The sequence below is a fragment of the Pipra filicauda genome, unplaced genomic scaffold, assembly GCF_003945595.2.
Source record: "Pipra filicauda isolate LSUMZ 115617 unplaced genomic scaffold, ASM394559v2 scaffold234_size1211729_pilon, whole genome shotgun sequence".
Taxonomy (NCBI): Eukaryota; Metazoa; Chordata; class Aves; order Passeriformes; family Pipridae; genus Pipra; species Pipra filicauda.
The window spans coordinates 152,736-177,406 of NW_024104348.1; the positions used below are offsets into that span (position 1 = coordinate 152,736).

At 40.5% G+C, this 24,671-nt stretch overlaps 1 protein-coding gene across 2 annotated transcripts in view; it reads left to right on the top strand.

The window, feature by feature from the left end:
* Window positions 1-24,671, top strand: part of TEAD4 (TEA domain transcription factor 4) — a 51,783-nt gene that overhangs the window by 18,974 nt on the left and 8,138 nt on the right. For both annotated transcript variants that reach the window (XM_027722124.2, XM_027722123.2), the window contains exons 4-10: window positions 12,198-12,262; window positions 13,158-13,220; window positions 16,966-17,100; window positions 17,930-17,973; window positions 19,278-19,333; window positions 19,982-20,112; window positions 21,046-21,219. In XM_027722124.2, coding sequence (XP_027577925.1) covers window positions 12,198-12,262; window positions 13,158-13,220; window positions 16,966-17,100; window positions 17,930-17,973; window positions 19,278-19,333; window positions 19,982-20,112; window positions 21,046-21,219 — 668 coding nt within the window. The remainder of the gene's footprint in view (window positions 1-12,197; window positions 12,263-13,157; window positions 13,221-16,965; window positions 17,101-17,929; window positions 17,974-19,277; window positions 19,334-19,981; window positions 20,113-21,045; window positions 21,220-24,671) is intronic.

The window sequence follows — 24,671 nt, forward strand, 5'->3', positions numbered from 1 at the left end:
GCAGAACAGCCCTTTATCCTACAGTTTTGGTGAAAAAGAATATTTCCTATTTTAAACACTAGAGATAGACAAATTTTGGATTCATAGATAATTGGTCAGGATGCAGACTTTGCCCTCCCCTCTGGTGGTAGGCGATGTTTTCAGAGTTGCTTAATAACAGAGTTTTGTTTCACTCAGTCATCTTTCAGTTTTGCTTTTGTGTGGTTCTGGTTCTTTGTTGTTGACTAGATGAAGCAAGATTTCTGGAGACATTTGCAGCAGGTTAAACTTCTGCTGGAGTTTGTCGTGTTTTTCATTCTATCTCCTTTGTAAGCAGAGTTTAGGGTTCTTTGTGTTAAACTGTATGTCAGTTTAACTGATTTTTTTCCATGCAAACATAAAAAGAAATATTTTTCTGCGAATTCCAAGCATTTCCTGAATATTGAGAAATTTGCCACTTGTAATGCCAAACAACAAGGAATCTGCTTGCTGTTACAGTTATTAGAGTTAATAGTTCTGGCTGTGGCATCTTTCCTTAACATGCTTAGTACTGAACATTAATAGAGTAGCAATTTTATTGTGTACTACATGTTATCAAAATTATTGTGACTATTTTGAGGGGCTTCAATGGAGCAACTCTGTTGCTTCAATAAAGGGCACACACTTTTTCCTGTCCCTTTTGATTTTTAGCGGGTTTGTAGTCCCATATTTATCTGTCAGGCTTAAAACTAAGTGTGCTGTTTTAGTACTACATTTTTCTCACGGTGTATGTCTGCAGCCACAGAGTTTTCATCATGTTATAGTAACTTCCTTTATTAGCAACATGGCATTACTCTTTTGGTTCTTCCTCTGAGTTTTTAATTTTTAAATTTCAAACTGTTAATAATTCTCCAAGATAGAGTTGATTGATAGTGGTATATTGTCAGAAAGGCACTTGATCTGAACTTTTTGCTTTATAGATAACATATCCAGTTTAATTGATTTCTAATTTAGTAAACCAGCTTTAGTGTTTATCTGCCTTGTAACTGAGAGACTGTTTCAATTTCATTTGTCAGCCTTTTCCCTTGTTGCAAGTCATTGTTTTGCTTCTCCTATTCTTATGGATAACTTTATCCATTTCCAGTGGTTTTCTGAAAAGTTTAGTTAAAAACCCTTAGCGTTCTTATACGTTTTAAAATCCACTGCATTCTTTCACAATTGGGTTCAAATATTACCAGTTGCTAATCTGCTCTTATGCCAAATGTTTATTAATATTTAAAAATATGGATTGAATGAAAAATCTGGGAGCAAAATCAGACATGGAAAATGAAAATTAATAATGTCCAGTGACTTGTGTTTCTTCTTTCTTTAAAATAGGTGCATGTAAAGCTCTTGTCTGGACAGGTTTTTGCAAACACATTACCAGAAAGATCTCAAAAACATGGAGTGAGTTCTGAGAAGAGTGGCAAGCATACCAGACTTAACACTGAGCTCTGAGAGTAGAAGGGACTGATTTAGGAGGAAAGATTAAAGTAGCTAAATATACATAGCTTGGCTAAGCGATGACTGAAAGGTGGAGAGTGGGGGGACACATAATAACAGTCTAAAAATATTTGAAGGGTGTTAACATTTAGGAGGGAGAGGGATTTTATGTGGAACATGTGAGCATGACTAGGATTAATGGGGGAGAAAGAAAGAATATAGGATGGATATCAGCAAAGACTTCAAGACAGCATGGTGCTCAGTGCTGAGGGATCTCTAAGGAGATAGAATGGAAATGCTGTTGTTGGGGACTTTAAAAATTATATCAGACAAAACTAGTAGGATTGTATTTGTACAGCCAGTCCCAAGGAATGGGGGGTGTGTGCTCATGTGTATCTGTGTCTATATGAATGAGAGGTGGATTCCAGATTGGAAGTGCTATGGTTTTACCCAGGAGACAAGAGAACAGTGGGCATTAGGTGGCTTTACACTGTAAATATCAGCAGTTTTTTTCTAAATTGTTAGTCCTGTGATTCATGCTGTCTGTTTTTGTGACATGAATATGTTTGTGAGACTGGATATGTTTATTGACACAGAAGCTTTTTCTTAGGTCTGAAACAGAAGCAGTAGACTTCTGGATAAACACTAGGAGTGCTTTCTCAGAATATGCCTACTCTGTTGATTAGCCAAGAATTGAGTAGAGAAGGGTGATAGCATTTCTCAAGAAAGGGTGTGCATATACATCGAGGGAGCTGTTAAGTGTCAATATGCAGATTGTGTGAAGACCTGGCATAGGAAAAAAAGGAGTTTTCTTATTTACACAGTGCATGTAAGCAAAACCTATTGTATGAGCTCTCTTTTAAAGTCTCTTTCAAGGGCATTCCTTAAGCAAAACCAGTATAAGACAACACAAGCATTCCGGGTTCTAGTGCCTTAAGGAGTGCCCCAAAGTGGAGGAAAGCTGCTTGTTCAGAAAAAGACACTAATATTACAGCTAGAAGAAGAAGCAGTATTCTCATTCACGCAGGATCCAGATAATGAGCACAGGAGAACTAGGATTGTCTATTGGTTTAAACAGTTGCTCATTAACTAGTCCATAACAAACCCTGTATTGTCTGCGTGTGGTGAAGATCTGGGCAGCAAAACTGAGAAGGCTGTATGCAGTTCGTGCCCAGACAGATGGTCTTATAAATCTGTTGGTCACTGGCAGAGCTGACTTAAACCTCTGGGGCCTGGGTACACCTGCTACTGAAGGGTGCATAGCCAGCAGCTGTTCCTCATTGCTGTCACCTTGAACTTGTGACCCGTCCGAGTACTCCTTTGCATTCTCAGTCTCACTCCATGCACACATACAGGCAGAGCCTTGCTCTGTGTCTGGCTTCTTGAAGAGGAAATGACACTGTTTTCATATAAAATGGCTTTAGAATCACTCTTATTTCCTCTTGAATGTGGTTTGTGCAATAATTACAAATGCCTTTTCAGGAGCTTAGGTTGGAGTGTGTGGGCTGGAGTGCAAAGAGCGCAATGCTTGATGAGGTAACCCAATAGCAGTGCTCCAAGCTGTTGACTGCAAGGGCTGTAGGCATAGGGCTGTTTCTAAGCTTGACAAGTATTACTGGGAAACACACGTGCATGTGTGGCATTTAGCACAATGTTGCCTTCAACCTTGACTGGGGATTATGAGCATTCCTGCATATAAAGGCTGCATCATCATCTTTAGTTGTAGAATTGTAGAAAATGGTGCTGGGAGGGACCTTCAAAGATGATCTCATCTGCTTCTGGGCCCAGAGGCAAAGCCAGCTCACTTAAACTGTTCATGTCTAGTCTGATCCTTTATGGCTAAGGTTGGGGGAAAGTGGTTTGGCAAGTTTAGGTACAGCAGCTTTTATTTAGAAGGTAGTTAAAGCATCTAGATATTTTCAAATTTCCTTCTGGACCCACGAGTTTTTAGGTATCTCTGCAGCTTAAATAGTTTTGTCATCCTCTTGTTCCTGCTCTCCTGTCACTGCCTGAATCATAGTTGCTCAGCTATCTATCAGACTTACACTGTAAACTCAGTCAGGGAACAGGTGTTTAAAGAATGTGGAACAGAATTGTGCCAGTGTTAGGAGCAGGAAGAAAGTGGGGCAGGAAGGGGGAATATCCAAAGCCACTGTAAGGAAATTTTATGAGCTTGGCAGAATTCAGCTATTATCCAGACCAGTTCCTGGGTAGCCATTCAATTATGAAGACTGTGTTTCTGCTAGACTTTGCTGTCCACATTCTCTCTTCACCTGCTACAGAGCATGACGTCTTTAAGAACTATTCTTGCTAATGTTTGGATGGTGTAAAACTGTTCTGTGTTGAGACCAAGAGTATATTTCTTCCAGAGATGGTGAGATGACCTAACAGTTCACTGCAGAAAAAAAGAAGGACTTGCCACTCCCGTTTCCTTGTTCCTCTGCTCTGCTTCCAGTTTTGTGCTCCTGCCCTTTAGGCTGCTAGTTTCTAGCAGACTCCTTGTGGATGCATTTTAGCTTCCTAAATTGATAGCAAACTATGTTGGCAAAATGAGCTGGGCAGATTTCTGCCAGATTAGAGAGTTGAACTGACCCATGGAACAGTCTGGTGAGAGGTAGGTAGGTTGGTTGGGGAAAAGGCAATCGCTTTTTTCAGGAGTGTCCAGCCATTTGTTTAAGCTGAAGCTATAACTTAATAGTTTAAAGTAATCACAGACAATGACTGCACACTAAATTATGATGGCAGAACCTGAAGCCGTGTGGTAGCAGCCATTCCACTTAAAAAAATCAATATTCATTTATTCATATAATGCAAGAACCCAAAAGTCTCTGGATTCTTTTGCTTTTCTTGAAGCTGCAGCATAATTTGCAGTCATTTCACTGGAACTGGGTTGTGGTGTAGTTTTATGTGTTAAATGAAGCAGTCGTGACTCCTCACAGGAATAAGCCAGACCAGACCAGATGCCTTGAGAACTGCACGGTCTGTGCTAGTCATGCAGCACATCTGCATAGATCTCACAGACCCCTTTAAGCTCCACTTGCTGTCATGGCTGAAGCTTTGAGTACTTGGTCAGCCTGTCATCTGGGCACATGCATAAAATTAGCACTTGGGGCAGAAATCTGCAAGAAACTCTGTACTATTGGTACTGGCAGAATCAGCTGACCACAAAATCAGGAGGAGGAGAGGTGCTGAAGTTTTTGCTGTCATTGGAGACATCACCAAAGCAGTGCTGAGAGTCGCTTTCAGAAGCCCTACAGCTATTGGAAGTTACTGAAGCAGACATCTGTTGATCTAAGGAAGAATGTAGCAGATGTCCAGGTCTGTAATGTAGAACTTGGACTAATGGGAACTGGAGAATGTTGTTACAGTTAAACAGTGGTTTGAGTGCTGCCTTCAACAGTCATTTTCTCTGAACCTAGGCAATAGTGTTCTTTGTGCCTATATAAGGTGGTCATTCTCAGGTGTCCCAAGAGACTGAAAGCTGTTAGTTTGACATGCCTTTCCATGTAGGATTGTTATTGCTTCTTTCAGGTGTTATCTGATACACACTAGCATATGAAGGACTCGTATTAGTATATGCAGCTGCTTTGGTGTGATCGTGGGATTTCCCAGCCAAATTGAATCTAATCATTTTTAGGAGGATTCTCGTCAGTCTTAACTTGGAAGCACCACAACAAGCCCGAGCTCTGTTGCTTTTGCGGCCCTTACTGTGTAGATAGAGGAGCACTTATTGGATGGATTAACTTATGCTTCTGTGGCCTGAGGTGATAATGTGGGAAAACTGAGCTGATGAGGACGTTCAATTTATGCACTCGAAACTACTGTTAAAAGACTGAGGTGTGGTGAAGACCTGCATAGCCTGGAGCTTCCTATTAGGTTGATGGGGAGGGATTGCTGCCTGCATACATTGTTGTACCTTAGTTAAAGCTCATCTTTACAAGGAATAACTCCATATGCCTTTGGGGCAGTAATTAGAAGGCACTTAAACGCTGTTTAGCCTTTAGACAAATAATGCAAGCACAGGAAGTGCCTTGCCCATTTTTTTACCAGCCTGTATGAGTGTGAGAGTTAGGTGGAGTACAGTTCCTGATGTTTCTCTGGTGGTAAAACTGGTTTAAGAAGTTCTGCACTGATTCTTTCTCTGTTCTCTCTGTTGTGCCAATGCTGTGGTAAATGTGACCACAAAATGAACTAGTTCACCAATCCAATTATAAATAGGCTGATGGGGGAAAACCAAACAAAACCAACAGAACCCAAATGGGGGTGGGTAGGCTTATTTTTTGATGTTGGTAATTAGGGTGGTGCTTGCCAGTCTTTCCCCTCTACCCCCCTCTCTCCTTCTTCCATTTAGTTGGTCTAACTGTACTCCATCAACAGGAGTTGATGGAGAAGGAATGACCAGCTAAGGAGTGGGAAACCTCTTCAGATTGTATTGCTCATGAAAAATTTGTTGCTGTAAGTACACCCGCAGTGACTGACTTCTCATTTTTCTCCACTCCTTGTTGGGAACCAATAAGATGCTTCCCCAAACCTGCGGGGTCTGTAATTATTATCTCTTAAAATGACGATCAAGAAACAGCAGTTTCTAAATGGTGGTAGCATTTCTCGTGTGTCTGACTGTGAATTTAGGTTATACATTGAAAAAGGAGAGAAGTAAATACTAATCTTTTCAGCAAAAGGCCTTTTAGACAAGAGAGGGTTGCAGTCTTTAGATGAGTTGGTAAATCAGACAACTGAGTTTTATGATCTCAGACAGAGATCACCTGACTCAGACAGAGATGACAGATCTCACACAGACACCTGACTGCCATTTCTCCATGTGAGGGGCTTGACTGGCGCATTCTGCCCAGCAAATGAAGCTTCAGTTTTGTCATTTTAGAAGAGGAAGGAGCTCAGAACTTGCGTAGTCAAATGATGAAAACAGGTGTGTTGGGGAAGAGCTGACAATGTGATGGTACTAATCACTTCAGTATTGTGTTTTCAGGGATCTGACTGTTGATATTTTTCAGAAGTACTGGCTCATCTTGCTTTGATTGTTCATCCCTTACTGTAGGGACTGCATAAAAACTCAGAGAATCTTCTTGTGAAAGGTTAATCCTGAGCAAATTCAAGCATAGAATAAATGATCAGAGTGAGGAAATTTGCTTTTCCCAGCTGAATATAAAATTAATTCACTAGTATGTGTAATTTTGCTATGGGAACTCGAACCTGACTATTGAGCACTGAAGTTCTGCATTGGTAGATTCAGAGATGTCTTCATAAGATAGGCCAGTGCAGTAAAATGGTTTTCTATGGTCTCTTTTGTGGAAAATGGTCACAGTATGATAGTCATAATGGAGTATTAAGTTCTTTTATTACCTTCTGAGTACAAGAACCTAGCAAAATCTTCTCATCAAGGCTTTAGTAAGAAAAATTGGTTTGTGATGAAGGGAACATCTAATGAAGGTAGGATTAAACTTAAATTTTGTCAGTAAGAGTTGTCTGTGCATCTTGAGGAAAAGATGGAATTAGCCATCAGAAAGACAAAAATTTGTTTTCTGACACATCTAGCCCTATTTCTGGAACAGTTGATGCCCAGGAAGGCATTTAGCATAGCTGGAAGGAGGATGCAGTGGAGTGAGAGAGAGAAAGTAAGGCTGTGCACGGGAGTTATGGGTGGGGCAGACCAGATAGCCCCATATGAACACGCAACCAACCACACACTGTTTTTGTCTTAAGTGTCCTTCTGGTAAGAGTTGGTTGGCAGTTAGTTTTGCTTTGTATGCATAGAGAAACACTGATCTTGGGTGGAAAGATGTGTCCTTACCTTCCCTCTTTTGTCTAGATTTATTTGCCTGATGCACAGTTCATTATGCTTATGTTGATTGTAACTAACAGTTAACTACCTGTGAAGTATCAAGTGACACAAAAAGATAGAAATGATAGTTGAGATGGCTTTTTTGACCTCACTTTGATCAACCTTTCACTGGATACAGCTGGATAGTTGCTTCTGTAGTTCTCTTAAAGAACTGCTTACAGATAGTTGCATATGTGTGCTTTGGATATAGAAAAGATACGGTATCTACTAAGACACAGATACTTTCAGGCAGTTTCCTGCTGAAAGGATTTTGCAGAAATCACTAAGTTCTTTGCTCTCACCCGTCACAGAAGAGAGGCTTTTGGTTCTTCTACTTTCTTTGGCAACAGGTGTGAGGAAGTAAAGTTTGCAAGAGGCAGAGAAACTAATATACCTTTACTAACAGAAAGCCATCATGAAGCTTCGAGGTAGGACTGGGAAATGCTTTCTATGGTGATGGGAATCCCCTTGATTATCCCCTTTCCTTACAGAAAGACATTTGTCTGCTGTTATACTGAAAGGTGCATAGGTGTAGAATGGAGAATCAAAAACCTCCTTATTCACTTCTCAACTCCTTCCTAAATAATTTTGCAATTTAGTGTAAGACAGAGTGAGAGCCAAATCGATGCCCTTGGAAATTTATCTGTTAGGAGTGAGAGGTAAAGAACATAAGAGAGTATCTCTTTACTACTTTTTTTCATGCCATGCTTCCAAGGGGAAGGCTACAGGGAGGATAAAGGTGCTGTGCTGCAGTTGGTATGTTGGCTAGAGCTCCGTGAAACCCAATGCGAGGTTTCGACAGAAGAGTCACAACTGTTGGCAGGTTCTGGTGACCGTGGCAGACCTCAGTGGGAGTTATTCTAAGAACACAACATATGATCAGGTTACTGGAGGGACACTTTACATGGCTCTAAAAAATGAACCATCTGACGGTTTATGACAGCTCTGCTGTTCCAGCCAAGTGAGGAGTGCTAGTCGTTGCTGACCCTGCAGCCCGGGTTGTGAAACAAAGAAAGTGCTTTCCGGAGGCTGTGAGCCTACAGACTTCCAGCCACATAATACCTGCTTGCATCTGACTTCTGATAAGAAAAACAAAAGACATTAGGACTTGCTTCTCTTGCAGTTTTGATTCATGGTAATTTAATGCGTTCTTGTTGCATTTTATTGGGCTTGGCAATTTGTGTAGTTCTATATTTAGTAATCCCTGTGATGAATGTCTTTGTAGAGTGATCTGTTTGTTTATGGGTTTGGGGGGGTGGTAGTTTGTGTGTGCTACCAGTACCTTTATTAGCTTAATATAACCTGCCACTTTTCTGTTTTTCTCTGACTGAGGACACACTTGTGGAAGAGGAAGACTGTATGAGAATTGGTAGCAAGTGGGAAGTGAATTGTAAAACTGGAAAATTTGAGGATCTACAATTAAATGCTCTCTGTGGAGAGTTTCCTTCTAGAGAATTTCTGTACTCACATCTAATATCTGCAATTTGTACAACAGTTTCCCCTCCCACTAGGCTTTTCCAGTGAAGTACATGGCCTGAGAGAACTTTGCAATTTTTGCTGATGTTGTCAAAGACAGACATTTAAATGCAGTTACAGAAACACCTCCCACTTTCCCAGGCTTGAATACAGTTTATTGTTTCTGCTCCCTGCTTCCTACCCTATTTCCCTTGTTTTGTCCTCTCTAACACTTAGTCCCTCTTTAATTCTTTGAGATGCTGGGTGATGCAGAAGGCTGGCATCACTGTATAAAATAAAGGTTTCTTTCTGCTAGTTCCTGCCTTTTTTTTGTTTTGTTTAGTTCTTTTTCCCCTTTGGTGCTCCTTGTTTCTTGCTTCTCCTCTTTTCTACATGGGTTTTCAATGGGCTGCAGTCCTTTCAGAGTTGTGTCTGCTCTGCATGGCGCTGCAGTTGCCTCAGGGTACTTCTGTACTTCTGTCATGGAGCACCTCTTTCCAAGAAGACTTTTCCGGCCACATCCCCAGCAATGTCCCCTGCCATGTCTCCTTTTCTCCAATTTTGTCTTTTTACATAGCTTTTATTTTTCCTTCTATGCATCCTCATGTCTCCTTTTGTGGTTCCTTTTGTGTTTCGTTGTGTGTGTTACGTCCCTAATGGCTCTTGCCCTTTCCAAAATATATTTGAGCAAAGGTAGCTTGTGCTTCTCTGACTGGTTGAGGTTCTAATGGATTGATTGTCATTTTCATCTGGTTTGGGGATGGCTGGAATTGACTGTGATTGGCACAGAGCTGTTCATGGCATCCTCTCACACAGATTACTCCTTCTACCCTCTGTTGCTGAAGCAGAATAGTGCTCTGTCATACTCTGTCTGTATGATTTTTTTACTGTCATGGAAACACAACAAAGCTAAATTTACTCCTTAACACTTATTATATCTCGTTGAGAATCCATTGAAATTAGTTTTTCAAGGCTGACCCATAATTGAGCCAATGTCTGGAGAATTCCCATATATTCAAATTTTCACAATAGCCCAATATGAGCCCTTTAAAAGTTTGCCTGAAATTCTCCAATATCCACTTCTTCTCAAGGCTAGTTTTACATCTCTCTTACACTGACTCATTCCCCTTACCCCTCAAAGGGTCCCCTTGGTGTGCAAAAATTCTCGTTCTTTTTTCTTTTTAGGTAATAGCGTTTGAACACCTTGTTTTATTCTGCACATTTCCCACTTCTGCTGTGTGTCAAACCATACTTCTGAAATTTCATATGTGTCGGCATCCGTGTGAGAAGAATCACTTCAGTTGTTTCATACCTCTCAACTTGGGTCCATGTCTAACAGATGGAGGCTTTGAAAAGACATAAATATTGTTGGCACTAGAGTAAGGTGGTGTGGATATGTGTTGCTAGTAATTGGTCTCGGCTTTGTGCAAGTGGTTACATGGGTTGGAAGAGCAGCCAGGTGGAAGGTAGCATAATAACATCTGCTGCCATCAAACTGTCCTGGGCATGTCACCATGCTAATGCTGAAACTGTGGGAACTGAAGAGGTCAGTGGTTACATGCTGGGCATTGTGTTTCTGGCACAGAAACAATTCCTAATTTGTGTATACAGGAGCTGGAGCTGAGTTCTCAACTACAGACCTGTTTCTTCTCCCAGAGGAATAAGGACCTGCTGTAATGACACCATTAGGAAAACACTGAGATCTGTAAATGTAAAGTGCTTTCCTGTCCCTGTGTGTGCTTTGGTTATGTTTCATGTTATGGCTTAAATGCAGTCATGGACATTTACATTCTTCTGTTTCAGAAGCAGATGGAATTAGGAGCTTTGCCAGCCCTTCCCCAGAAGGTTGAGCGGTCAATTTCAGCGTAGAGTCTTCCCTTGCATAATTTTTTTCAGGTCTGAGTGAAATAAGAGTTTAGAATAAAAACAAGTGACAACTTTTCCATGGAATATTAAACCACTGGAATAAATATTGCATTTGATTTCACTGCTTGCTTTTTGATGTCTTTGATGTCCTAATGTATAAGTTCTCCATTCAACCCATAAACTTTTCATAGACAACACTGGAGTTTTATAATTTTGTTACAAACTTCACAATAGTTGTGGCTTTGCTTCCCAGTTCATTCCTGCTTCATTCTGCAAACACTTGCAGGCATATAAAAATGTCTCACAGCCTTGCAGTTCCCACTCCCAACTTTTTATTGAGATACTGTATTGCTACTAGTGTGGTCACCACAAATGTATTAATTTACAGAGCCTGTTCTTCCTGTCATGATTTCTGCCTTGAACTAGCCTAGAGTTCAGATGTGTTGCTGCTGCCTTTATGTTTCTGCTCTTTATTACTCCATCTCCAAGAAAAGAATAAAATGTGTGACTGCTTAGATTTGATACATGGGAGCCAGTGTATGGAACCTGGATAGTCTGCCTACAAGAGCCAGAAAGCACTTGTAGTTCACTGTGTCATGTCACACTGATAAATTCTGTGTAACTGTTTCCACGTACTCCCCCCTTGTTGTTTATTTTCTTGTACTTAGATTCACAAAATGACAGACTCATCTTGGTTGGAAGGGATCTCTTCAGGTGGCCTAGTCTGGCCCTACTGCTCAAACAGTGATAGGTACAGCCAGCTGCCCAGGATTCTGTCCACTAGGCTGTGACTATCCTAGGGTGGAGACTGCAACCTCTTTGGGCAGCCTGTGCCAGTCTTTAACCACCACTATAGTAAAAAAGATTGGGTTTTTCCTTTTTTTTTTTTTTCTTTTTTGTTTTTAGGCAGAATTTCATATGTTTTAGTTTGTGCCATTTGGTTCTTGTCCTATCACTGGGCACTATTCAGAGGAGGGTAGTTCCCTTTCTCCTTTTATTCCCTTCCATCCCAGGTACTTGCATGCATTGATTAAAAGCTGCCCCTCAGTCTTCTCCAGGCTGAACAGACCCAGTTCTCCCAGCCTTTCCTTATATGAAAGATGCTCCAGTCTCTTTAAAATTTTTACTGGACTCGCTTCAGTGTGTCCACATCTTTCCCATGCTGAGGAGACCAGAACTGGACAGTATTCCAGATGTTGCCTCAACAGTGCTGAGTAGAGATGAAGAATCAAATCCCTTGACCTGTTGGTAACAATCTTCCTATGCAAACTGGGATTTGCCATGAGAGTGCATTGCTGGCTCATTGTCAGCTTGTTGTCAAGCAGGACCCCATCTGTTCGGCCAATTGTCAGTCCACCTTCTTGTCCAATTATCTAGCCCATACTTTGTCAGTTTGCCAATAAGGATGTTACAGGAGACTGCTCATAAAACTCAAACTTCTGCCATGTGAACTAATAAGTTCCTTTCTAAGAAAGAAAATAATGTGACAGGGAATCATCCCACTGCTGATCTCTACAGATATACAATGGATATACAATCTATCTTTTTCACTGGGGTAATAGCTTTCTAAACTTGTGTTTGCATTTTTTCTCTGTTTCAGGCCGAAATGAGTTGATTGCCCGCTATATTAAGCTGAGAACAGGGAAAACACGCACAAGGAAACAGGTAAGTACACGGTTTTCCTTGTAAGCATTAGCTTCTTTGGACTACTAGAGATTATGAAGGCTAATGAGAGCAAACCCCTTACTGTTCACTTGTTCGTTTCTGGCTTTGCTGGAAAGAGGTTTTTGTCCTGAACTGGTTAACGAGAGTGGTGGGAAGAGTCAGCTCAGGCATTTTACAATTGGATTATAATGCTCATGTCTCCCAACCACATAGTGATCCACAATTTTCTTTCTACTGTTTAACAGTGTGTAATTTTATTTCCTTGGTCTGCTAGTGAATGTTTCAGTGAACATCAGTGGTTCTCTACCTGAAGACTCTTTGTTCAACCCAGACAGACCCTCAGCAATGCTGATTTTGAAAATACCCGTTGCACAAGATGAAAAAGAGGAATCTTTGTGATTTGGGAGTGACAGCCCAGGCTATGCTGGACAAAGCATTGAGCAACATAGACCTACTTTGGTTAGGGGGCTGGTTGCTGACATTCAGAAGTTCCTTCCAACCTAAATAATTCTATGATTTGTTTCAGCCCACATTAGATATGGAGAAGTTATGAGAGTCATTATATAGCAGCAGAGGTTTCTCTTCTCCCAAGAGGAGGCCAAGATTGGGAAACAAAGAGATCAGAACTCCCAGTCCCTGGTTTTAAGGATGAGTTCTTTTTTTTTTAGAGGAGGTCTCTGGCTTGATAAAGGCATTTGAACTGAAAAAGGCCTTAAATGGCCCATCTTTTCTGTCCCTCCACCCTCCACCCCATTTCATGGCACTTCTGAACACAACTTCTCCTTCCAACCCTAAATAACTCCCTATTGCACAAGGTGCCTTAAGTATGTTCACTTCTACAAGAAGCTACTAAGTATTCCTCTGGAATGAAAATGGATTTTGTCTTTCAATGCAGGTATCTAGTCACATCCAGGTCCTGGCAAGGCGGAAAGCTAGAGAGATCCAAGCCAAGCTCAAGGTAAGATGGGTGTTCTTTAACATATCACACAAGCCCCCAAGTCAACCATTCCCTTAAGAATGCATGAGATTAGTCACTGAAGTATAGTAAGCTGGAGAGGAAAAGGTACTTCCCAGGAAGTGTTATGCAAACATTCATTATTGTTGAAGATCAGTGACGTCTGGAGCAATTCTATTTAAGGAATAGAGAAACAATAACTTTTTAAATTTCATGTGTCTTATTTCTGCCTCCAGTTTGTGCTGTTGTCATCCAAGTCTGAAAGACCCTTAGACTTAAGAGTATGCAAAGAGTGCTTACCTGAGAAGGAGGGGTTTCTAGTTACAAATGCTGACCAGTAACCAGTCCTTGGTGTTGTGGTGGCCTTGGGAAAAGGTAGCCTTATAGTTCCTACAGCACCTGTTCCACCTCTACCAGAGGTAATGGTGTGGAGGTGTCCATTGAGAAGAAACAATAAGCCAGCTGGCATCTTCTCAGGTAAAGTGATGCCAGCTGAATAGACTTTACCCCTTGATTATTTGAGACCTGATTTGAAGAGGCCTGGGCTAATGAGAAAGAAAATGGTTTGACTACTTGCTCCAGAAAATCTGTGTTTTCATTTCTATAGGAAAAGCTCTGAGATCACACTAATGAACTGATACCTCTTGACATTTATTTCCACTCACATTTGATGCAGGGAGATGGTTTGTGTGCTCAGACTGAATTGCCAGAAATATTGAGAAGGTCAAGTGCATGTGTGACAATTGCACAAGAGGGTGTCCCCCGTTAGAATGTGAACTATCCAGAAAGGTCTTGCTGAGCAGGATGTGATGTCTGGGCCTTGTTATGTTTCACTAAGACAGCCAGAGAAGAAAGGTGAATGCTGACCTTTCTGTTCGATATGGCAATTAGTAATCTGGAAGAGTGTTGCCTTCCCTGATTTTCAATGCTTGACAGCCCATTCCAATCCTGACTGTTGAGTGGATGGCTGTTAGTATGTGCTTCCTCTTGGCTGTCTGGGCAATTCCTTTCTGAGCACCAGCGGAAACAGACTGTCCTGTGAGTGAACTGTTGGCACTCAGTCTTGACCGGTGCTGAAGTGCATGCAACTCTTTTGCAAGCAGTGATTACCTCTAAGCCATGACTGCACCCCCCCATCCCATCCCCAGCCACATTTTAGAAAACTGTGCTATGTCTGTTATTAGCCTGCTGTGTTTCCAGCTGCTCTGATAAAAAGAAGGAGCCACAAATTACAACTATCTAATTCAGTGCACCTAGGTAGGGCTGCCTAAGCTTGAGACCTGTGGTGCTGTTAAGTGGTCAATTCAGGTGGAGGCCTGCTTGAGAGGCAAGTTAGAGCGAGTAGGAAACAACAGCTGCCCAGGGTGTTAAAAGCTTTAGTGCTGCTTATATCTGTAACCTTGATTCTGTTCCTTGTGTGTCACAGCTCTGGGATTTGGCATGATTGAAAAGCCAGTCAGCCGAGCCTGTTTCCACTTAGCACACAGGAGCCGGCTGGTTTTGTTCTCAGGGAACGAAGGTGTCTCAGGGAGCTCCATGGAGCCATTGGCTGTTGTCCTTTTACACCACCCAGGCCATGCTGTGAGCTCTGCCCAGCTGCCTGCAGTGAACCCTTCCCCAGTACCAGACTGTTCCTTTCCGCCTGCAGAGGCAAGTCGGTAGCACCAATTTGACTCATTTACTTCTTTGCTTTTGCTGGTCATTTCCATAGAGCAAGGAAATGAAATCGTGAAAGATGCTGCCCTTCTTCCAAGTTCCTGCTGATAGCTATGTGTTCTTCTGTCACTGTTCACTTTTCATACAAGTATAAGTTTTCATACTTATATCCTAGAGATCGGAGCAGCTTTGTGATGACTTTTCAGAGCAATTTCTATAATACTTCTGTCTCCACACAAATTGGGGTGTCTTTTTTAAGTGTGCACTGTCTATAACAGATAGAGGTGGAAAATATGGTAAAGCTTGAAGAAAAATCCGTTCCCTGAAGTCAGTAGTTTTTCCATGCCCTGGGTGGCTAATACATATCACCTGTACTAAGGAAAAAGTGGGAAATTGTGGTGGTATGGTGATATTATTATCATTGTCAAGAAGAAAATACAAACATTGTAAAAGTTTTTACTGATTTGTTTGTTTGTTTGGATTTTTGTTTGGTTTTGGTTTTTTTCCTGGAAACATGTGAAATGAATACAGAATTGTTAGCTGAAACAGAAAGATGTCCTTTACAAAAACATGCTCTTTCCAGCAGTTTGTCAGGTATTTAAACAAAACAGAAAAACACAACAGGGATTAATAGGTAAAATATTTTCCCTGCTTACTTTTTTTTCCTTTTAACTTTAGTATCTCCACAAGTAAATGCATCTTTCCAATAACCCATGTATAATGTCAGGTAGGCAATTTTTCCAGTGAGCAAGTAAGGGAAGGAAATAAATAGCAACTGGGAAATGGTCCTGATGTACGTTATGAAAAAAGCTCCTAGAAAATAATAATTTCCCTTAAAAAATGTAGGTAATCCTTGAATTATTCCCTAAAGCATCATTTAAACTGGATTCTGAAAAACTTTCCTATAGCTTTGGAGAACACTAGGAACTTTCTCAGCAATTAAAATGTTTTCCTTTCATACACTTGAATAGTGCTAACAGAAGTAACAGATGCTCTAAAAAAAAAAAGATACATAATTTTTTCCCATTCCTACTGATCATTCCACTTGAACATTAGCATTTATTCTTGAGAGTTTTTTATGCCTCCTCCACATAATGTTTTTGTATTTGATGCATTAGAATCCCTGGACTTTAAACTTTAGAAAATTTTAGATAGATTGGAGAGGTTAGAGAGAATGGAGATCCAAGGGTGAAAACTTACTGCAGTTCAATGAATGCAAGTGGGAAGTGAGAATTCCTGGAAAAGACAGCAAGAGTGTACCTCTTTCAGCAGTTTCTACAAGCTGTGAATTCTTCTGTGCCATTGTAATTACAATGTCACAGATAAACATGGAGTGTTTGAAGGATAAAGATTAATTGTAGGGGATGTAGAGTGAAAGGCAGAATTTGGGGATGTGCTTCCGTTTGTCTGTTTATTCCTTGGAAGCAGAAATGAAGAATGCTATTTGTTTTATACATACATCACTCACTAGTGGTTGCACTGTAATTGCATATAAAAGTGTGTGTAAATCCACAGTCCTGTTAAAATAAAAAAGGGAATGTCCTTGCCTTGCCTATGTGCTATGGAGATTATTAAGGTTTCAAGTTTCTCTGGAGATGGGAATAAAATTATCAACTCTACCTGATACTAATGCAGTCCCAAATTAAACTAGTCTTTTTTGCAGTGATAATGACATTCTCTTTTTGTGAGCTTGTGTTTAGAGGGATTTTTTTTTTAATTGATAATAAAGAGTCTTTCCCATTGAATATTCTTACCAATTATTAAAACACAAGAGTCAACTAGAGTTGTACTTTCCACAACAAAACTTTTCAGCTATGTGGCTGAAAGCTACAGAATAGATAAATGCTCAGCAGTCTTTAAACAGCGTTTCAGAAAGGATGATAATTCACATATGAAGCTATAGTAAAGAATGAAAGACTTACATGGTTTGAAGTGTTCTTAAGGCAGTTATTGGTGAATTTGCTGCCCAGGTTTTCAGAGATGCTTGTTTTCTGCAAAGAGGCTGATGAGAATCCTGGATATACAGCATTAGAGCAGGCAATTTGTTAATCATTATAGTAACTGGTTTTTTGGTTTCTGCTCTTCTCCATAGGATCAGGCAGCTAAAGATAAAGCCATGCAGAGTATGGCTACGATGTCATCTGCCCAGATTATCTCTGCAACTGCCTTCCATAGTAAAATGGCCTTGCCTGGTCTCCCACGACCAGCCTACCCTGCTGTTTCTGGGGTGAGTGAATCAGTGTTTTAGTGGAGTTTGGCTGAAGACATTTGAGTATTTGAAAGGGTGTTGGGACCTGCTCAGGAAAATCCTGAGAACACCAGACAGAATGGGTCAAAAGGCATTGTCTATGTAAAATAAATCTGTTATATGGCTTCAACAGTTTGGGTCTGATTCTTTGCCCACACTGATGTAAAACAATAAGGTTTCACTATATATGTTTTTTAATGATACAAGTGAAAGAACAATAAGTTCCTTTGGATTTTTATCTGCCTGAAATGTTTTTAGGTGTCTTTATCACTTTCTTAGTACAGGATCTTGTTGAGTTAAAACAGTTTAGGCCATCCTGACCCTTTCTCAAGATTATAATTCCCAAGCTCATCCTGAGTGCTTAGATTACAAACAGATGGCCATTACATAAAATCCTTAATGGAGGAGGCCTGTCGACAGCCCCTAAACTATGAGTTGGGCCTAGTGTGCTTTTGCTGGGCATTGGTTTCTGCTGAAATACTTTCCAGCTCTCCTGGGGAAAATGGCTCTTTCAACAGAGTGAGTATCACTAGAGCTTTAGAGATGGAGGCACAAGGTCCATATATAATATTTAACATTGAAGCCCACTATCAGTTTCTTGCATGTCAACAGTGGTAGTGTGTAGAAAGAAAACAAAAGTGAGTCAGTACCTCCCTAAGAATGAAACCAGGAATGTAGGAAGAAGAGATACAAGTCAGTCACATATTTAAAAGTCTGGGAGCTTGCAGCTCCTCAGAAAGGAGCAAGCCTTGCTTTACACGTCGTTCCTAAGAGTGCTGACTTCTGTCTATATGTTGTTCTCTTGCAGTTTTGGCAAGGAGCCTTGACAGGCCAAGCTGGATCTTCCCAAGAGTAAGTATTCCTTCATGTGAGCATCCAAAGCAGATGGTTCTGCTGCTTTCTCTGCTGCCTGAGGAACACCATTAGCTATTACAAGATCTATAAAATGCTAAGATAATGTAGTAAGGCAGATGCCTTGACTGTGGATCTGAGACATTTAGGAATAGACTTTAGTGACATGATAGGAAAGACTACACTGACAAGGTGTGGGGCATGCACAGACAACTGGCACCTTTTTTTGGCATATTCTCCCTAAACATCCCCATAGCAAATCTTGTGCAATCCCAAAATGCTTTTCCTTTGCATTCCTAATGTGTCCCATACCATCCAGGCAGTAACCCTTCTCAGTGTATAAGGTTTGTGAGACTGCCCATCTGGCTCACTGGGTAGGTTTCACAGCTGGAGATGAGCCTTGGTTGGGCTGATGATTCACTTGTAATGGCCCTGAGTGTAGTGGTCAGAGTGTTATTCAGGTTGCTCCGTCTGCTGTTGTTTCCCTGTGCTCCTTTGTTTGTGTGGAGGCACACCTTTTATCACATAACCTACCAGGAGCAGTTTAAGCAAAATTTAAGGACAAACAGCTGAAAGGGTGTATGTTCTTTGCCTATCATGGTACTGTTGCTAATGTTTGTGGAGCAAATCAGGAAACAGATACTATAAAATATCTTGTGGGGAAAATGTCTAGTAAAAGAATGGAAGCCGTCCTAGGAGAAATAAAAAGTAGGTTTTATACCTTAAGCTAGAAAGTGAGCGGGGAAGCATCAGTGTGAGAGGTTCTTTTAGAAGCTGATGTATCTGCCACCCTGCTGTCAGATGCTGTCTCCAGATCTTCATTTTTCTTGCAGTAGTGTAAAAAAATGAAGCTGAGCTGTCTTGAATGCTAGCTTCAGTTCTGTTGATGTTGAATATCTCTAAATTTGGGTCTGAGAGACATCCAGCCCAGAACTATATCCACCTGCATAAATTTAAAACTATTTGTAGTTGAAAGGAAAGGATAAGTCAACAGGCACCAGCATATTAAGAGGCTGGTAAAAGGATCTCAGGAAAACAAATCTTGTGGGAGACACTGTTGAACACCTGCAGGGAAATCTTAATTAGTCTAGTCCTGGTTGCTTACTGTTTTTTGAGTCTTTCCCCATGACCCTCTTTTGCCAACACAGAAAGATAATTTCCAAAAGACATTTATGCCCCTTTCTCCTTCAGAAGAAATACTTGATCTAATCTGTGCAAACAGCTGGTCAAGAATATTTTTGTTTGTTTGTTTGTTTGTTTGTTTGTTTTTTTAATTAACCACCTCTCTTTGTGTACTTCTGTAGTGTGAAACCTTTTTCTCAACAACCTTATGCTGTACAGCCTCCACTTCCATTACCAGGTAGGTAAGGAAATGTAGTACCTTTGAAATCATATTCCAGCTCCAAAACCAGCCAACACTTTAAAAAGTCTGAAAATTAATTTAAAAAATTACCTAATTACCTATTACAACATTTCAATGAGCTGAAGCTTTTTAATATTGTTTTATTTTACAAAACTTTTTTTCTTGCTTTGTGTTGGTTGTGTTGGTTTTTTTTTCTTCCTGGCTCAGCACAATATAGAAGTTTACTGCTCTTCCACCATGCTGCATGTTCTAGAACACTTTTCTCCATCACAACATGATTGCCTTCCTAATTTCTTATTAAGAGAGGTTAATGGTGACACTTCATTTTGATACTAAGCAGTTTATTTCACTGTTCCTTTAGGGCTCAATCTAGGTCCTTTTAAAATTACTGAACATCTTTTCTCTGATGTCAAAACCCAGGCAGATTGTCTTTTACATCGTTACCTACCCTGATAGTGCTGTCTTAGCAGAGGGTAACTGACCAGCCATTTAGAGCACAGGTAGACCTTGTGAATGATATTTTTGCATGATGAATGAAGTCATAAGAAAATGTAATGAGTCAGCTTTGATATCAGGTGCTCTACTGGAAAGCTATTACTGACTTTTCTCTTTCTAAATTTTGTTATATAAATCCTGTGTGCTTAGGGTTTGAGTCTCCTACCGGCCTCTCGCCTTCCCCGTCAGCACCAGCTTGGCAAGGACGAAGAGTTGCTAGCTCCAAACTTTGGATGTTAGAATTCTCTGCATTCTTGGAACAACAACAAGACCAAGACACAGTAAGAAATACACCTGACTTCCACCCCTCATTAAGTTTTGCTGTTCAAGTAACTCCTGTTCATCTCATCATGGATTTGTTACACTACTCTATGTCTATGGAAATACTTGCTTCATTGCTCTCCAGAGAATAGAAAGCCATCTTTGGGAAACACCACAAATCCTTCTTTTAGAGGATAGATAGAAATAGAGCCAGCTCTGTGCGATGTGCTTCTGGTCTCCCTCTCCAGGATCAGGGTGTTCACATACCAGAGCTCAAGGCACTGAGGTCATAAGCTCCTGCTGGGCTGTTCTAGCTGTCCTGTTCAGCCTTGTAAGAAATATTCCAATATAGAACCCAAAATCAGATGATGGTAAGATCACATAAAGCCACGTATTTCTCTGCTGTGCTAGGAACTTAAATCTAGGGGCAATTAGGATGAATTTGCATTAGTGGGTTTCTACGGTGCCACCTATAAAATGGAAGTAGTAAGATTTTCCTGTCTCACTAAACCTTGAGGTACTGCATCTTGAGATGCGCTTTGATGATGGGCTGAGATAGGAAAGTTCAGAAAAGGTAATATTATTTGACTGGTACCTTGCTGTGGAATTTCAGGCTCTTCATAGGACAGGAACATTTCCTGTCACAGGAAACACTATCTCAGGTTGTTTCAGACTATATAGCAGTAGCATGAGGCAATGGTTTAGGAGTGAGTATAGGAAGAAAAAAGCCAACAATAATGCTTCAGAGAAGCATGAATGTATTGATAGGAAGGAAAGAACAGCATGAGCTGGTATTAGCAGAGATATTTCTGTTAATTTCTTCTTCTCTTTTAGAAAATGTTATCAAATCTTCACTGACTTCCAGTAGTCTTCTGTGAAGAACAATCGATGTTCAGTATGTACTGAAAGGTACTGAACAACTCCCTAAATCCGTGTTTTTTCTCTTTTTGCAGTATAACAAACACCTGTTTGTGCACATTGGGCAGTCAAGCCCCAGCTACAATGACCCCTACCTCGAGGCAGTGGATATCCGGCAGATCTATGACAAGTTCCCTGAGAAAAAAGGGGGCCTGAAGGAGCTCTTTGAAAGGGGGCCAGCTAATGCCTTCTTCCTTGTCAAATTCTGGGTAAGAGAAGGACCCTTTGTAGGGTACCCATTTGCTATGAAGTTCCCACTTTAAAGGCAGTGACCTCGTTAGCTGTTGAAAGACTGCTGCCTCCCAACACGTTTTTCCCTGTGCAGGTAACTTAATACAGCCATGACTGTCACTGGAGATCTTTCCTTGGCTGCACAAGGCACACTTTCTGGCCTGCAGCAAGATATATCTTTCACATTGTCATCTTTAGAGCTGTTCTTGACTACTGTCTGGAGATTTTGTTTGGTAGTGGTGACTTGGGCCCATTAGATTTTTAATTTATGTATAAGTAAAGAATTCAGAGGAAATTATTCTTTGCATACTCATATATGTTCACTTCTCTTAGTGTTGTGTAACTTCTGAGTCAGAAGCAATATTTTTCCATCTCTTCTCCTGTCTCATTAGCTGCATTTTGTGTTATCCAAGCACTAATAATTTACAGATGCATGTTTACTGCTGGCACTAGGACAGACAAAAGATAAGAGACATAATGAAACTGGATTATGCTGATAATATATTACTGAAATGACTTCTGGTAAGCTGGAAGAAATCAGCCTGGCAGAAGCTTACTCACTCAGTTTGGATATTTGTGATTTAGCTGAAATTTGCAAAGCTGTGTGATTGTGCTTCAGTGTACTAACAAAATGGCTTTGGTGACCAATATTATCATAAGTATTACAAAATTAAAAATAATAGCTTCTTGGGGCAGTTGCATGCTAGATGGCTGAGGGAATGTGTAATGGGGTTTGGAGCCTTTCACCTTGAGTTTATCACTTAAAATTCAGGATATATTATAAGTTTACCATTTATAATCCTCAGGTCAGGAATGAGATGATGGAGAAATAAGCTTTCCTGTCTCATACTCTACGTATAAACTGGTGCTAGAAAGCCTCCTAACTGCTGCTTTCAGGAGGAAGAATTGACTTAAGTGCCTTGATATGTAACTTCCCAGCTGTCCCAAGCCTAGCCTTTCCAGAAATGAGTTGGAGAATGTTGCTGGGAGTCTGCTGCTCAAGTGTCTGTGCCTAGAGCGCTGGTTCCTAATGATTCTTGGAGACACATAATTTTGCTATCTGCAGACTGTGTGCTACTGAGTTGGGCCTCTCATGGGATTAACCTCTGTTGAAGTAACAAGGCCTGCTTGGGAAGGTCAAAACAAACGGTGAAAGATCAGCTCTGTTCTGGCTGGGAAAGACAGCAGCACCATACTGAGAAGCGTATCTTTTGACAGGGTACCCTTTGAAAGGTAGTGATTACCTTTTGCGCTTCAGAAGTTTCAAGAACCAAAAGGAAGAGCTTAGAGGGAGATGTTACATAGGGAGAGAATAAAACACTTTGAATTCCTTGACTCGAAGAGAAAGAAATCATAATGAAATTGTGGTCTGGTGTGATTGTGATTTTATTTATCAAAACTGACAGCGTGCTTTTCTGCTTTTGTGATTTGGTTTGGGGATTGTGATAATTTGTTTTTCAGTATCAGAAGGATAAATGTGGCCTATGCCTCATGTCAGACCAACCTATATCAGGCTTTTGAAAGATTTACATGGATGTCATTAAGTTGGACTCTTTCTGGACCCATGTGAGGTGTCTGTTCAGAGGGTATCAACTCACTGGAATTCAGCTTGCATAAAGAGATGTGACATAGGATTTGAAAGACCTTTGCTCCAATGTATACATGATGTTGTGAGGCTCTGCAATTCTACACTTGTAAGGACAGTAATATTTCTAGCCTTGATTTATTATTTTGACTTTCTGATTCTTTTTTAGGTACCCTTGCATTGTTGCATCCCATCTGGAGTTAACATTGGTTTTATTGGTGGCAACATTACAAGTTGTCACTTAAAAATAAACGAAGTTTACAAATCAAGTCATTGGTTGAATGGAAGTTTCTAAGCCTTTAAGGAAGTAAATAAATAAATAAACACTTTCCACAGATAAGGCAATTTGATTTTAAAAAAATTAACAGCAGAAAACTAGATTTCAGCAGAAAACTTATATCCCTCTGCATTTTTATAATTATAGCAGTATGTGCTAGGGTGCTTTTTAATTTTGCTGCCTGATAGCTCTGGACAACTATATAAATATGCTATTGATGTTCAAAGAAGCATTGAATAAAGCAACTACTACACTGTTGAATTTATAGAATCATTTTAAGATAAAAGTATTATCCAAAGGCAAATTACTGATAAACTTGGCGAATAGAATTAAATAACTGGAAGGGGTGTTTTGAGACATGAAGTTATGAGTGATTTTTCAAAGATTCTGAATTAAAGCTGTGATGCAGGTGACAAAGACTTTAAAACCACAAGGAATGAATAAGTTGCATTTGTATATATGCAGTTTTACGCTTGAAGAACATGGGGCATGAACCTACCATTGCTACATTAAGCATTGAATATACCAGATGATCTGTTGTGCACCAGAAACTTAACTCTAAACACCAGGGTTGGGGTTTCTTGACGTCTCTGGTAGCACTTAGGATCTAATATAACTGAGAAAGGGATGTCCATGTTTGTTCCCGTTGGTATTTAAGTTATTTATGCAATAGCTAAGAGTTAAAAGTTGATTACTTTGAAACAAAAGCAGTGTTTGCAATTCTTCCTTGAATTTGGCATTGGGAATTTGGTACAATGAACTAACTCTTGGACTTGGACTGACAGGTTGTGTGTGACATCTCTGTGACATTTCTCTGTGCTCCAAGTGCATTCTAGCACATGACAATTAATGTGAGACGTTAGCCTCCCAACACATGGGCAGTGGCAGCTCTGCTCTTTTCCAGTGTAATATTATCTCTACCACCTGTTACTTGCCTCTCCCCATGAACGCCTCCTATACGCATCGTTATTAATAGTTTGGGCAAGAGGCGTTTTCAGGGCTTTGCATGTTGAAATGGTGCACTTGCATCTTAAAACTTTCAGTAGTTGTGAGACTCTGGATGGAGGACAGAAGGAAAATGACAAACCCGGAATTCAGGACAGGCAGTACTTTGTACAGAGCAGCCATCTGCAGAAGGGTGGATTGGGGGAATTTCTTGGGAGAGATGTCCTGCCAATATATGTAGGAATTTCTTCTCGGTGATATGCAAACTGAACCAGTCAAAACACTGAGTGTTTTCTTTCAGCTAAATATATTATACTTTTGTGGAAGGTGCTGAAGAGGTGGCCTGGAGACTGATGTCCTCCACTTGACTTCTCTCCTGTCGCAAGCAAATCTTGTCAAAGAAGCAGCAGTGCAAATTCCCCTTGGCACCCTGCCTTGCCCACTGTATGTCTTCAATCCTGACCTGGCAGAAACTGCTTGGAGAGCAAGGAGATGGCAATTCAGTTCCCATGTCCATTCTGTCCTTGGTACTCCTTCAGAGGCAACAAACAAGGCAGCAGCTAGCAATAGAGATTTTTATGATCTTTGCACACACTAATTTCTGCTGCCATCACCTCCAGTTG